General features: G+C 37.1%; 1 protein-coding gene across 1 annotated transcript in view; it reads left to right on the top strand.

Moving 5' to 3' along the window:
* The window catches only part of ADGRA3 (adhesion G protein-coupled receptor A3), a 131,723-nt gene extending 130,028 nt beyond the window's left edge, over window positions 1-1,695 (top strand). Inside the window, exon 19 of the mRNA XM_008057941.2 lies at window positions 122-1,695. Coding sequence (XP_008056132.1) covers window positions 122-1,364 — 1,243 coding nt within the window. The 3' untranslated portion in view covers window positions 1,365-1,695. The remainder of the gene's footprint in view (window positions 1-121) is intronic.
* The last annotated feature ends 14,459 nt before the right edge of the window (window positions 1,696-16,154 follow it).

The following is a 16,154-nucleotide window of genomic DNA, read 5'->3' as shown; positions in this document are numbered from 1 at the left end:
AGGTACTCAACTCGATTGCTTCTCTTTCACTATTTTCCCAGCACTATGGTTTATTTCAATTCCTTAAATAATTTATTGAAATAGGTGGCATCTGATCTAGCTTAATCATTTTCTCTTCTAGTTGCTGGATGTCATGGGAACCCTCCTTGGGAGCCTTCTACGGGCCTGCCAGCTTCATCACTTTTGTAAATTGTATGTACTTTCTAAGCATATTTATTCAGTTGAAAAGACACCCTGAGCGCAAATATGAGCTTAAGGAACCCACAGAGGAGCAACAGAGATTGGCAGCCACTGAAAATGGGGAAGTCAATCATCAGGACTCCATGTCTTTGTCGCTGATTTCTACATCAGCGTTGGAAAACGAGCACACTTTTCATTCTCAACTTTTGGGGGCCAGCCTTACTTTGCTCTTGTATGTTGCTCTGTGGATGTTTGGGGCCTTGGCTGTTTCTTTATATTACCCTTTGAATTTGGTTTTTAGCTTCTTTTTTGGAGCCACATGTTTAAGCTTCAGTGCATTTATCATGGTTCACCATTGTGTTAATAGGGAGGACGTTAGACTTGCGTGGATCATGACTTGCTGCCCAGGACGGAGCTCCTATTCAGTGCAGGTCAATGTCCAGCCCTCCAACTCTAGTGGGACTAATGGAGAGGCCCCCAAGTGCCCCAATAGCAGTGCAGAGTCTTCATGCACAAACAAAAGTGCTTCCAGCTTCAAGAATTCCTCCCAGGGCTGCAAATTAACAAACTTGCAGGCTGCGGCAGCTCAGTGCCATGCCAATTCTTTACCTTTGAACTCCACCCCTCAGCTTGATAATAGTCTGACAGAACATTCGATGGACAATGATATTAAAATGCATGTGGCGCCTTTGGAGGTTCAATTACGAACAAACGTGCACCCAAACCGCCATCATAAAAACAGAAGTAAAGGACATCGGGCGAGCCGACTTGCAGTCCTGAGAGAATATGCCTACGATGTCCCAACCAGCGTGGAGGGGAGTGTGCAGAATGGCTTACCTAAAAGTCGGCCTGGCAATAACGAAGGACACTCGAGGAGCCGAAGAGCTTATTTGGCCTACAGGGAGAGACAGTACAACCCACCCCAGCAAGATAGCAGTGATGCTTGTAGCACACTTCCCAAAAGTAGCAGAAATTTCGAAAAGCCTGTTTCAACTAGTAGTAAAAAAGATGCATTAAGGAAGCCAACTGTAGTTGAACTTGAAAGTCAGCAGAAGTCTTATGGCCTCAACTTGGCCATTCAGAATGGACCAATTAAAAGCAATGGGCAGGATGGACCCTTGCTTGGTACTGATAGTACTGGCAATGTTAGGACTGGATTATGGAAACATGAAACTACTGTGTAGCGGTACAGGACTTCCTAGGCCGAAATTCATATAAACTGTGATATTCACATTCCTTTAAGCTATGAACATTGAAAGAGAAACTGTTTACAACCACCTTAGGGATTCAAAAGAATTTGTAATCAACTTTGAAGTTTGGGATTTTACTTATTTTTATCCTCAAATTGTTGAGGTTTTTTAAAAGGAGTTTTTAAAAGTAACTTTTTAAAACACTGTTTTAGTTGTCAAAACACCAACAGGACATTTTGGGCTTCTGAAATGTAAATTTTTGAAATCTGTAATGTCAACATTTCAGACCTGTATTTAATATAATAAATAGATGTTTGTCATTGTGCCAGTCTTTTACTTTTATATTTTATAATCTAAGCATTTAGTTCTATTTTAATGAAATTTGTGCTTTGCGATTTTAATGAGAATTATACATAAATCAGCTACTTATACTTATTATGATGTATAAATCAAAGTGACTTTCGGATTGCTGTATTTTATAAGTGTAGTTTTGTATGCTGCAGGTTTTTAAAACAATCTCATAGAATGTTTTTTGAAAATGGAAATGCTTTAAAAATTTCCAAAATTGCATTACATTGCTATATCTCTTTGATCCTATTAATACTATTCTCAGCGTTTTTAAAGCTTTTCAGTGCTTTATATTTGGGTTTATTTTCATTATTCTTAGTGGGGAGAGGGTGATTCCTGTACATATGTTATTCTTGAATGTAAATGAAGAGCTATCACATTCATCCTGGATTCTGGAGTATTGGCCCTTTTGTTGACTTTTATTTTGTACTTAAACACATAAAGCTCCTTGGGTCTATGCTAAAGTACTGATCTTTAATTTCCATTCCAAAATTCTGAAAGCAGCTGTGCTTCAGAAGTTACCATTGATCCTTGCTTGCTGTGGTCCCATTTCCAATTCTGAGTCTCACCTGGGTTCTCAGCTTTCTCCCATATGCAAGGCAATGCCTGCAAAGTTGACGATTTAGATCTCTTTTCATTAGAAGTTTGAGTCAGATCAGATTCAAAAATACATTTTCAAGGAATGCTAAAGAATCAAGCAGCTTAGCTTGATAAACCTCACATTCTGAGAGATTAAGGCTTACTTACAGAGAACAATTCTCAAAGTCACCATGAAATAACCTTCTAATATAAATGTTCACTTTTCATTGAGTACATTAGAAATATATTTTACCTTGCAATAATAGAATTGATAGCTCTATTTAAGCCTTTTTTTTTAAAAAAATTAGCTGTTAGTATTAGAAACACTCTTTGCCATTTGTACTTTTAATATATTTCCTGGCCCATGGTCCCCTGCAAATTGATATGTCATGTACAGGATGGTGTTTGGAAATGACAAAGATGGCCTAATAAGAAATGGAGAGAATCGTTCTTACTTCTTTTTTTTTTTTGGAGTTGGAGTCTCACTCTGTTGCCCAGACTGGAGTGCAGTGGCCGCTCCTGGCCACCACAGCCTCAACCTGCTGGGCTCCGGCGATCCTTCCGCTTCAGCCTTCTGAGTAGCTGGAATTACAGGCGCGCACTACCATGCCCAGCTAATTTTTTATTTATTGTAGAGATGAGGTCTCACCAAGTTGCCCAGGCGGGTCTCGAACCCGTGGGGTTAGGCAATCCACTCACCTCAGCCTCCCAAGGCGTGGGATTACAGGCTGAGCCACTGAGCCCGACTCATTCTTAGTTCTTTATTATTACTTTTGTTTTACTCTATTATTATTTGCTGGTCAACACTACATAGGGAGAGACCTTTTCATGTTCTTTGTTTTCCTACCTCTCAATAGGAAATGAGGGATTTCCCTTCCTGGAAATGTTTCCTATTTAATAAGCATTTACTGATTTAAACATAACTTTTAGGTGATAGAAAGAACAGGAGCTGCAGGTGGGGAAGGACTAGAAAAGAAATCAAACACTTGAAGAAAATGAAGATTCCATTAAAAATGCACAGGGAGGTTTTGGCTACTTATAGCATAAATCACTTTAAGTGATTGCTTTTATGGCTTGTTTCTGGCTGAAGTTTCTCTGTTTTTTCATTGAATTGTAAACTGTTCACAGATGTTTCTGTTTTCTTAGAGATCAGCGCTTTCATTTTCCTCATTTAAAAAATTTGGCAACTGAGATCCAAAGAATTTTCTGACTTGCTGTACATACCAGCAGGCGATAACTATATCCAGGGCTAGGAATGTGTTTCTTGATGCTGAGGCCACTATATTTGGTACCACTTCTCATTGCCTTTACAGTGTTTGTTAGCTATAATTTTATCAAACTTCACTCTCATTTTTAGTTAGAGCTTTTGTTTCATAATAAGGCATCATAATGGGTTATATTCTATTTTAGGAAACTAGAAATTAGGTTTGTGTACGAGTATTTTGTGACCAGATTTATATGCTAATGTAAATGTATATTAGTATTTCAGATCATTAATAGGTGGCAACTAATTCATAAATCTCAGGATATTTTGTATAAACATGTAGCAATATAACTGTACTCATGTTCAATATATTTATATCAATAGCATACAGTTGGCAACTTATATATAGATGCTGGTTGGAATGTATAGATTAGGTTCATTACAGAGAAGCAACAATTTAAAATAGACTTGAATATTCCAAGCATTGAGTTCAGAATGCCCAAGCTGAAATTGACTGAGAACATAAAAAAATGAGAAAGTAAAAAAATTCACTGAAAACATCTGATTAAACTAAATCATTGAGGAAAGTGATGAATGGAACAAATTCAAAGCTTAAAGCAAATGTAACTTCTGCTTTCCTTTTCAGATTCCAAGCATCATTTAATTACATGAGGGGAACTACCAAAAAACAAATGTATTTGTAAAAAATTGTGTATTTATTCTTACATGTTTCAATTTCAGTCACCTTCAAAGTATTCTTCGGTTGATATAATACATCTATCGAGATTTATTTTCATTGCTCAAAAACGTTTTTGAACTCATCGGTTTTGATGCCTTTTAGTACTTCTGCCATTTTTCATTTCACCTCTTCCACAACAGCAAAACTTTTCCCTTGGATAAATTTTTTCCTCTGGGGAAACAAAAAGTTGCTCACTCAACATGAGATTGGGTGAATAGGGAGGATAGTGGGGCTTGAGAATCATGCAGTTTTTGGTCAAAAACTGTGGAATAGAGTGTGGTGTGGGCAGGTATGCTTGTAAGTCACCCATCATGAAATGGGCAAATGCATTGAAAGAATCTCGGAAAAATTCACTGAAGCCAAATGCAACTTCTCACAGCGCTATTTAGTGCACTGATGCCAGTGAGTTTCAAGGATACTTACCTGGGGAAGAAGCCTGTACTACAAAGATCCTGCCCTCTAAAGAATAATTCCAAGTTTTTTGGGGGGAGGTCCCCCCTCATAATATTCATTCCAATGCTTTTATCTAAGAGATAATTTTATTTTTATTTTTTAAACTTTTATTATTTTTTTTATTTTAAAGAAGTAGGATACAATTCAGGGTTAGGTATACAAATGTTGATTATGCAAGTACCCTTGTTGATGAGGTGTGCCCCCTCCTTCCCCAGGCAGATTCCCACTACTGCCAATCCCGCTTTCCTGCCCCCCTACCGGTAGTTTCCTGCTACTGTAAATCCTTTTCTATAGTAGTACGATAGTTGTTCAAGGTCCGCTTACGAGTGAGAACATGTGGTACTCATTTCGTTGTTTCTGTGAAAGATCACTCAGTATTATAGACTCTAAGTCCATTCAGGTTGCTGCAGAGTTCATGATTTTGTTCTTCTTTATGGCTGTGTAACATTCCATCACGTATATGTATATGTACGACATTTTAAAAAATCCAGTCCTCTTGTGATGGGCAGCATGGTTGGATCCATGTTCTTGCTACTGTGAACAATGCTGCGATAAACATATGTGTGTAAGTATCTTTGTCATAGAGTGATTTGAGTTCTTCCATGTATATTCCCAGTAGGGGGATTGTGAGGTCATATGGAAGGTAGATTTTTAGATCTTTTAGGAATTGCCCCACTGTTTTTACAGAGGCTGTACTAGTTTACACTCCCACCATCAGTGTACACATATTCCCTTTCCCTGCATCCTCTCCAGTATCTGTTGTTTTTTGAGTTGATGATAGCCAACCTGACTGGATTTAGGTGGTATCTCAGTGTAGTTTTAATTTGCATTTCTTTGATGACTAATGAGGCTGAACATTTTTTTTATGATTACTTATAATGCTGTTTCCCAAACTTGAGTCATTCCATCACCTTTGCTAATTTCCCTGGATTTTTCTTAACATTTATATTAATGCTGTCAGGTGAATCAGCTCACTTTTTTCCCACTGAAATACAAGGAATAATAAACCCAGCAGATTTGTTTGTATAAACAAGGCAAACTTCTTGAGGAAAAATTTGTAATTTTTTGTAATCTGTTAGTACTAAAAGTGTGACTACATGTTGCTAGGTATTAGGCAGAGGAGAGATTGCAACCAATAAGGAGATCCTTTTTTTTTTTTTAGTTTTTATATTAATTATCTTGAATCTTTTTTCTAACCTACCTATATCAACTTGCAGTCACATTTTTTATTGGCCATTAGAGACTCCTAGCCAGTGGTATTACTGGGCTGTTGGAGACATCGATTAATATATGTTTGTACGGTGCATATTAACTTAGTCACTGTAAGCTGATAGACTCGGTCTTCCTACCTTCTTTGTGTAATGACTTCTGTATGAATTGAAGACCTGGGCAGCCTTAGGTCAAAGCTTTTTTAACCTCCTCTTACTGGGGATGCCAGAAGCTTAGAGGTGGGTACTGAGTGTGAACTTGCAGAACCATAGTATTAAGAGGCTTACTTTTATATAGTCATTGACATTGATAGACCACTACCTTATATAGTTAGTTGCTTAGAATTAATTGTTGGCCAAAATCTCAGTTGACTTTTTGTTCCACAAACTTTTTGTTTTATGCTGTTTAAAACACATATTGACCTCCTAATTGTGTCATATTTATAAAATGATAGAAGAAAAGAGAGTGTGCATATGTGTTTGATACTTTATCCACTGCTGACGTCTGGTTTGAGAAGATACTGATGAAAACCTTTATCAGAGTATTCCAGGTATTTTCAAAAAGTTCAAAATATTTTCAGAGGACTCTTCAGATGCATTCCAAAGAATCCAGCTAATCACACCTTCAATTTTGTAATCATTGTGTTCACTCTATCTTGGCATATGATACTGATGAAGGTTTGCTTTTACTGATAAATTTAGATGATCAAATCAGGAAGTACATTTGCAAGGCATGATTGCTTGCAGAGCTGGGTGTGATCATGAGTACTAACTTAGGCTGACAGTTATGTTCAGTAACACATTTAGTAGGAAAGCAATGAGCTCTAGTACTAAATATAGGGTATTTTGTTAGCAATGTCCATTTCTTTATAAAACTGAATAAAATAATTTAACAGTCAGTCATGATTGACAAGTTTTACTGCTCAGCTTTTTTTTTTTTTTAAAGCTTTCATGTTGACTCTGGGTAAACTGCTATTTAACAGATGCATTTCATAGGTTTAACACAATACAAGCTTCTCACTGAAGTAATAGTCTGGCATGTGTGTTACTAACCAGGCAGCTCTCCTTAGGGGCTCTCCTCACGTAGGCTTCAGCCATTATGTGGCTCTGCCCTCCTCAATGTCATTCCTCAGATAATAGAGGTTAGCACATGGGAAGGCTTTATGGATCTGACCTGAAGATGGTGTGTGGCATTTACCTACAACCCAATGGCGAGAAAGCAATTGTGGCTACATCTAACTGCAAAGGAAGTTAGAAAATGTAGTGTAGCTGTGTGTCCAGAACGGAAAAGGAGATGTTTTCATGAGTAGATAGACTACCACCAGAATAGATTCCTGGTTTATATAACAGTGAATTTTATGTCTACTTAGTCTTTCATTACACGATAAAAACCTACTTTTAAGTGTTGGTCCATTATGAGTTCTAAACAGAAATACTAGATTTCAAATCAGTTTGACAGGTATATGATGGTCAATTTCTTAGTCACTTTGGGCTGCTTTAACAAAAGTGCTATAGACTGGGAATTTTATTTCTCACATTTCTGGAGGCTAAAAGTTCAGGATCAGGGTACCAGCATGGTTGGGTTCTGATGAGAGCCCTCTTCTTGGCTTGTAGAAGCTGCCTTTTTTGCTGTAGTTTCACATGATGAAGAGAGATCATCTCTCTTACATCTCTTATATGGGCACTATTTCCATTCATAAAGGCTCCACCATCATGATCTTCCAGAGGCCCCCACCTCCCAATACGTCACATTGGGGATTAGGATTACAACATAGGAATTGAGAAAGGACACAAATACTCAGTTCACAGCATTCTGACCCTTTTACCCCCAAATTCATGTCCTTCTCATATGCAAAATACATTCATTCCATCCCAGCAGAACTAAAAGTTTTAGTTTGTTTTAGCTCCAACTCTAAAGTCTTAAGTTCAAGTTTCATCTAAATATTATCTAAATTAGATGTGTGTGAATTGTGAGGTGTGATTTATCTTGAAGTGAGATTTTCACTGTGAGTCTGTGCAACTAAACAAGTTAGTTTAGTTTGGTAGGACAGACATAGGTTAGCCATTCTGATTCCAAAAGGAAGAAATGGAAAATAAAGAAGAATGATCTGTATTAACTAAGGCTAAAATCTAACAGAGTAAATTTCATTAGACCTTAAAACTTGAAAATAATCCTCTGGTCTGATGCTCACCCTTCAAATAGGAGTGGCACCACCCACTATTTTTTTTTTTTTTTTTTTGAGTTGGAGTCTCACTTCGTCGCGCAGAGTGGAGTGCAGTGGCACACTCATGGCCACCTCAGCCTCGACCTGCTGGGCTCAGGCAATCCTTCCTCCTCAACCTTCCAAGTAGCTGGAACTACAGGTGTGCAATACAACACCCGGCTAATTTTTGGATTTATTGTAGAGATGAGGTCTCGCCAAGTCACCTGGGCAGTTCTCGAACCCATGGACTCAGGCATCCTTGTCACTCATTATTACTCCTACTGACTTGCCAGCAAAATTATTGCTTCCAATTACAGTGAATTTATGTTCTGCTGGTCTAGTGGCCTTACTTCCAGAGGGAGAAATACTTACCCCAGTCCGTGCAACGGTAATTTCGTTGAACTGGAGGCAAGTTGGGCTCCTCATGCCTCTGAATCAACTGGCAAAGAAGGGAGTTATTATGCTGAATGAGATGATTGATTCTGACTACCAAGGGGAAATTGAACTGTTGCTCCACAGTGGAGGTAAGGAAGAGTATGTCTGAAATGCAGATGGTCCCCTAGGACGGCTCTTAGTATTACCATGCTCTGTAATTATGGTCAATGGAAAACTACAGTACCTAATCCAGGCAAGGAATGAAGGATTGGGTCACCTCAACAGGTAAAGAACCACGACTTAGGTGTTTATTGAAGGCAAAGAGAATACAGAATGGGTATTGGAAGAAGGTAGTTATGAATAACAGCAACAAACACATGACCTGTTACAGTTGTAGGGACTGTAATTATGAATATATTTTTGTTGTGAATATTTTTGTGTGCACATAGCAAATATCTTTGCTTTCTTTCTTATTCCCTTATTTAATATGAGATATTTTGATTTTATACCATAGTATTTAATATTTTTAATTTTACATCATACTTTTTAAGTATGAGATTTTTCAGGACAAGAATAAACATCACTCAAGAACTATCTCCTATTCTGGCGAGGGGATTAGTGTGGTTTTGATGGTACACAGGATAGTTCTATCATGTTAGAATTATGGCCTTGTTATTATCTTTATTTGGAAATTAGGTATGGTTTAAAGAGATGCATATGAAGCCGTTGAAAACGGTAGACTTGTGATGTTTTATGTGTTAAATTGATTGAGACACAGAATGCCCAGGTTAAACATTATTTCTGGGATTGTCTGTGAGGGGTTCTAGATGACATTATTATTTGAATCAGCAGACTGCCCTTCCCAGTGTGGCTGGACATCATCAATTTGTCAAAGACCTGAACAGAATAAAAATGTAGAGGAAGGGGGAATTTGATCTCTCTGCCTAAATACCTGAATTGTAACATTAGTCTTCTGCACTCAACAGGGACTCACACCATCAGCCCTCTGGTTTTCAGAACCACACACCACCAGCTTTTCTGAGTTATTAGCTTGCGGAGGGCAGTTTGTAAGAATTCTCAGCCCTTAAAATTATGTGAGCTAATTTTTAAAATAATAAATGTCTTCTATATTTATTATCAATATGTCTGTATTATTCTGTTTCTTTGGAGAACCCTAATGTGGTCAACATTTGTAAAAATTGACACATAATGGTTATACATATTTATGGGATATATAGTGATTTCTTTCCCTTTCCATTTATTTATTTATTTATTATTTTAAAGATGTGGGATACAATTCAGGGTTAGGTATACAAATGTTCATTATGCAGGTACCTTTTTGATGAGGGTTTCCCTCAACTGCCAATCCCACTCTGCCTTCCCCTGGCAGTTTCCCACTACTGCCAATCCCTGCCTTACAGTATCATGATAATTGTTCAAGGTCCGCCTATGAGTGAGAACATATGACACTCTGTTTCTTTGTTTCTGTGATAAATCACTGAGTATGACAGATTCCAAATTCATCCAAGATGTCATGAAGTCCATATGTTTGTCTTTTTTATGGCTGCATACTATTCCATTGTGTATATGCACCACATTTTAAAAATACAGTCTAGCTTCAATGGGCAGCACGGTTGGTTCCATGTTTTTCCTATTGTGAATAAAGCTACAACAAACATGCATGTGCAGGTATCTTTTTTGTAGAATGATTTGAGTTCCTCCAGGTATGTTCCCAATAGGGGAATTGCTGGGTCATATGGAAGGACGTTTTAACACAAAATATAGTGATCGAGTCAGGGTAATTAGCACATCTACCACCTCAAATATTTATCATTTGTGTTGGGAACATTCTTCTAGCTATTTGAAAATAATAATAAATTATTGTTAACTGTAGTCACCCTAAAGTGCTATAAAACATCAGAACTTATTATGTAGCTATAATTTTGTATCCTTACTAATCATTCCTTATTCCCCTACTCCCACCCTTCCCAGGCTCTAGTAACCAATATTCTACTTGCCACTTTTATGAGATCAACTTTCCTAGCTTTTGCCTATAAGTGAGAACATGTAGTATTTGTCTTTCTGTTCCTGACTTATTTTACTTACATAATGACCTCATCCATATTGCTGTGAATGAGAGTCTAGAATTTTATTCTTTTTAAGGCTGAATAGTATTTCACTGTGTGTGTGTGTGTGTGTGTGTACACATACATATATACACACACATATATTACACATATATACATATATATACATATTTAAAATATATATATATATACATATATACACATATATATATACATATCATTTAAAATATCAATTTATCTGTTGTTGGCTGCTTAGGTTGAATCCATACTTTGGTTATTGTGAATAGTGTTATAATAAACATGAGGGTGCAGGTAACTCTTCAACCTATAGATTTCCTTTCCTTTAGATAAATACCCAGTAGTGGAATTGCTGGATCCTATTTTCTATTGGTAGTTTTGTGAAGAACCTCCATACTGTTCTCCATAATAGCTGTACTGGTTTACATTATCACTAGTATATTATGAGTTCCCTTTTCTTTGCATCCTTGCCAACCTTTGTTATGTTTTTCTCTTTGAGGATAACCATTCAAACCAGGGAGAGATAATTTTTCATTGTGATTTTGATTTACATTTCTCTGATGAATAGGGATGTTGAGCATTTTTTCATATATTTGTTGTCCAGTTGCATATCTTCTTTTGTGAAATGTCTATTCAATTCATTTGCCCATTTTAAATCAGATTTATTTTTGCTGTTGGGTAATTTAAGTTCCTTATATATTCTAGATGTTAATTCTTGTTGAATGAATAGTTTGTCAATATTTTCTCCCATTCTGTAGTTTGCCTTTTCACTTGGTTGGTGGTTTCCTTTGTTGTGAAGAAGCTTTTTTGTTGGATATAATCTTACATGTCTATTTGTGCTTTTGTTGCCTGTACTTTTGAGATTTTATTTATAAAATATTTTCCCAGACCAATGTCCTGAAGCATTTTTTCTATGTTTTCTTCTAGTAGTTTATAATTTTGGATCTTACACTTAAATCTTTAATAACTTTTGCATTAATTTTTGTATAAAGGGAGAGAGAGGGTTTTAGTTTCATTCTGCACATGAATATTCAGTTTTTCCAGCACCACTGATGGAGAAGACTGTCCTTTCATTAAACATTCTTGACAACTTTATCAAACATCAGTTGGCTATAAATACATAGATTTATTTATGAACTATATTCTGTTTCATTGCTCTGTGTGTTTGTTCTTATATTAATACCATGGCATTTTAGTTACTATAATCTTGCAATATATTTTGAAATCAATTAGTTTGATATCTCCTGCTTTGTTCTTTTTCATCAGGATTACTTTGGCTATTTGAACCTTTTTTGGTTCCATGTGAATTTTAGGTTTGCGTTTTCTATTTCTGTGAAGAATGTCATTGGTTTTTTGATGGAGAGTGCATTGAATCTGTAGATGGCTTTTGGTGTTATGGTCATTTTAGTTAACTAATTTTTTCCAGCCCATGAGCATGGGATATCTTTGCATGTCTGCTTCAGTTTCTTTCATTAGGGTTCTATAGTTTTTCTTATAGATCTTTTGCCTCCTTTGTCAAATGTATGCCTAAGTATTTCTCTCTTTTTGGGGGAGCTATTGACACAGTCCCCATTTTGATGTATCTTTGCAAAGAATTCAGCAAGTACATAAAAATTAGTATCTATTCTGCTGGCCTGTATTTTTAATATCCATATTAAAATGATTGCAGTGCTCAATTTCCAAAAGTTTGACTTGTTCATAGTAATGCTGAAACATTGTACCTCTAATTACAATTCATTCAATCTGTTAAAAATGGACTACTTTGGAACTATTTTTAAAGATTATTTAATATACAGTAAAATCATAACAATTATGTGTATAGTTTATTGCACTGTCACATACATAAACAATTTCAGTACTACCTAGATCAGGGGTATAAGATATTGCCAGCACTTCTGTAATCAATATGTTCCCCAAAGTTAATCACTACCCTAACATTTATCACCATATATTTTTGTTAGTACATATTATAGGTAGAATCATACTCTATATCTTTTCATGTTTGCTTTATTTTATTCAACACTATGAGATTTATTCATATTGTGTGTAGCAAGAGTTTTTTTCTTCTGCTGTATAGTATTTCAACATGTGACTATCATAATTTCATTCTCATATATTGAACACTTTTACTTTTTTTTTTTAACATTTTACTTATTAAGTTTGCTTATTCAGCCTTTTTCTTGTATGTGTTAAATACAAAATGGTGGCGAAAGTTAATGTGGTCAAAGGATTTTGTGCCATTAGGAGTTTCTTTCTTTTTTTTTTGAGTTGAAGTCTTACTCTGTTGCCTAGGCTGGAGTGCAGTGGCAAGCTCATGGCCACTGCAGCGTCCACTTGCTGGGCTCAGGTGATCCTTCTGTCTCAGCCCTCCAAGTAGCTGAAACTACAGGCGTGCTCTACCACGCCCAGCTAATGTTTTGATTTATTGTAGAGACCAAGTCTTGCCAAGTTGCCCAGGCTGGTCTTGAATCCCTGGGCTCAGGTAATACTCTTGCTTCTGTCTCCCAAAGTGTTGGGATTACAGGTGTGAGCCACTGTGTCTGGCTTTAAAAAAACTTTTTTTAGAGCTTTTATAGTTACCACGTGCCCCGCTTTCCTCCTCTTCCACCCTCCCCTAGCAGTGTCCAATATCTGCTGATTCCACCCTTGTGCTCATTTGACCAGTGAGCAGGACCTGTTTATAAGAGAACGTGTAGTATTCAGTTATTTGTTTCTGTGCTAGTTCACTTAGTATGATGATTTTTAGCTATATCCATGCTGTTGAAAATGCCATGATTTTGCTCTTTATGGCTGCTTAATAGTTCATCGTGTTTATGTACCACGTTTTCTTTATCTAGTCCACTTTTTTTTTTTGAGTTGGAGTCTCACTCTGTTGTCCAGACTGGAGTGCAGTGGCCGCTCCCGGCCACCGCAACCTAGCCTGCTGGGCTCCGGCGATCCTTCCGCTTCAGCCTTCCAAGTAGCTGGAATTACAGGCATGCGCTACCACACCCGGCTGATTTTTTGATTTATTGTAGAGATGAGGTCTCGCTGCCCAGGCGGGTCTCGAACCCGCGGGCTCAGGCAATCCACTCACCTCAGCCTCCCAAAGGCGCGGGATTACAGGCTGAGCCACCAAGCCCGGCTTCTAGTCCACTTTTGATGGGCATTTGAGTTGGTTCCCGGGTTTTGCTGTTGTGAAAAATACTGCAATAAACATGCATGAGCAGGTGTCTTTTTTGTATAGTGATTTACATTCCTCTGGGTATATTCCCAGAAGAGGGATTGTTGGATCAGCTTTTGGTTCTTTGAGAAGTCACCACATTGCTTTCCACAAAGGGTGAAATAGATTACATTCCCACCAACAGTGGAGAAGTATTCCCTTTTCCGCAGCCATTCCAGCACCTGTTGTTTTTTGATGTTTTAATGGTAGCCGTCCTTACTGGTGTTACATGATATCTCATTGCACCTTTGATTTGCATTTCTCTGATTGTTAATGAGGCTGAGAAATTTTAAAATGTGGTATTAGCTGCTTGTATGTTTTTCTTTGAGAAGTGACTGTTCATATCCTTTGACCACTTTTTAATGTTTTTTTCCCCCTTTCAATTCATTTGAATTCCTGGTAGATCTGGATGTTAGGCCTTTGTCAGATGCATAGCTTACAAATATTTTTTCCCATCTTGTAGGTTGTCTCTTTACTCTCTTGATGGTTTCTTTTGCTGTGTAAAAACTTTTCAGTTTGAGAAGGTCTCACCCATCAATCTTAGCTTTGTTTGCGTTTGCTTTTGAGGACGTGGCCAAGAATTCATTGTCTACTCCTATATCCAGAAGGGTGTTCCCTGAGTTTTTTTCTAAATTCTTATACTTTGAGGTTTTACATTTAAGTTTTTGATTCCTTTTGAGTTAATTTTTGTATTTGGTGATAGGTAGGGGTCCAGTTTCATTCTTCTTCATGTGGCTAGCCAGTTTTCCCAGCACTGTTTGCTAAATATGGCTTCCTTTCTCCAATGAGTGTTATTGATGGCTTTGTCAAAGATGAACTGACTGAGGGACCGTGCATTATTTTTGAGGCTCTAGTCTATTCCATTGGTCTGTGTGTCTCTTCCTGTACCAATACCATACTGTCTTGGTTACTGTAGCCTTGCAGTAAAGTTTAATTCTGGAAGTGTGACGCCTCCAGCTTTGTTCCTTTTGCTGAGGAGTACTTTAACTGTTTGTTTTCTTTTTTGCTCCCATATGAATTTAAGTATTGTCTTTTCTAGGTCTGTGAAAAATTATGTTGGCAATTTGATAGGGATTTGCATTGAATCTGTAGATTGCCATGGGTAGGATGGCCATGTTGACGGTATTGATTCTTCTAGTCCATGAGCATGGAATGTTTTTTCCTTTTTTTTTTTTCTTTAAAAAAATTTTTATTTTAAAGATGTGGGGTACAATTCAGGGTTAAGTATACGAACATTCATTATGCAGGTGTCCCCCCTCCCCACGGAATCCCACTGCAGTCAATCTCACCCCCTCCTCCCAGCATTTCCCACTACTGACAATCCTTTGGAATGTTTTTTCACTTGTTTGTATCATCCTTGATTTCTTTGAGCAGCGTTTTGTGGTTCTCATTGTAAAGGTCTTTCACTTCTTTGGTTAGGTATATGCTAAGGTATTTCATATTTTTATATTTTTGTGGCTATTGTGAATGGAATTGTGTTTAATATTTGAGTCTCAACCTGCTTGGTGGTGGTGTATAGAAATGTGATTGTCTTTTGTGTGTTGATTTTGTATCCCGAGACTTTATCAAGTCTTTTATTTGTGCGAGGAGGTTTTTGACAGACTCTCTAGGGTTCTCTAGGTATAGAATTATGTCATCTGCAAAGAGGGATAACGTAACTTCCTCTTTTCCTATTTGGATATCCCGATACAATCTTACATTTGTCTGTTGGTGGACATAAGTAGTCATTTCTCCTGAATATATACTAAGGTCTTAGGATATACATTTACTCAAAATAGTTAAACCACTCATGTCAGCAATGTACGAGGACTCTAGCTACCCCATATTTTCTCCAGTATTAGCCATCGGGTGGAGGCAGAGTGTTGTCTCATTGGTTATTAACTTGCATTTTCCTGATGATTAATAATGTTGTGTGACTTTTTATGTACTTATTGACCATTTGTATATTTTCCTGTGTTAGGTGCTTGCTAAGACTTTTACTTGTAAAAATAATAATTGGGTTGTCAGTCTTTTTTTAAATATATATAAGGTTTTTGTCAGATATATCTATTTTAAATATTTCTCTCAATTTTTGCCTTGCCTTTTTAATCTCTTAATATCTTTTGTTGAATAAAGGCTCTTAATTTAAATGAAGTTCACCTTTTCAGTCTTTTGTTTTATGGTTAGTGTTTTATGTGTTCTGTTTAAGAAATCATTGTCTCTCACAAAATTACAAAGTTTTGCCGTGCTTGGTGGCTCAGCCTATAATCCCGTGCCTTTGGGAGGCTGAGGTTAGTGGATTGCCTGAGCCCACGGGTTCGAGACCCGCCTGGGCAGCAAGACCTCATCTCTACAATAAATCAAAAAATCAGTCGGGCATGTAGCGCG

This window comes from Carlito syrichta, unplaced genomic scaffold (assembly GCF_000164805.1).
Source record: "Carlito syrichta isolate Samal-C Ts95f unplaced genomic scaffold, Tarsius_syrichta-2.0.1 Scaffold303160, whole genome shotgun sequence".
In the NCBI taxonomy this organism is placed as follows: domain Eukaryota; kingdom Metazoa; phylum Chordata; class Mammalia; order Primates; family Tarsiidae; genus Carlito; species Carlito syrichta.
Note: the sequence above shows the minus strand (reverse complement) of the source record. Positions and strands in the feature narration are given on the sequence as shown.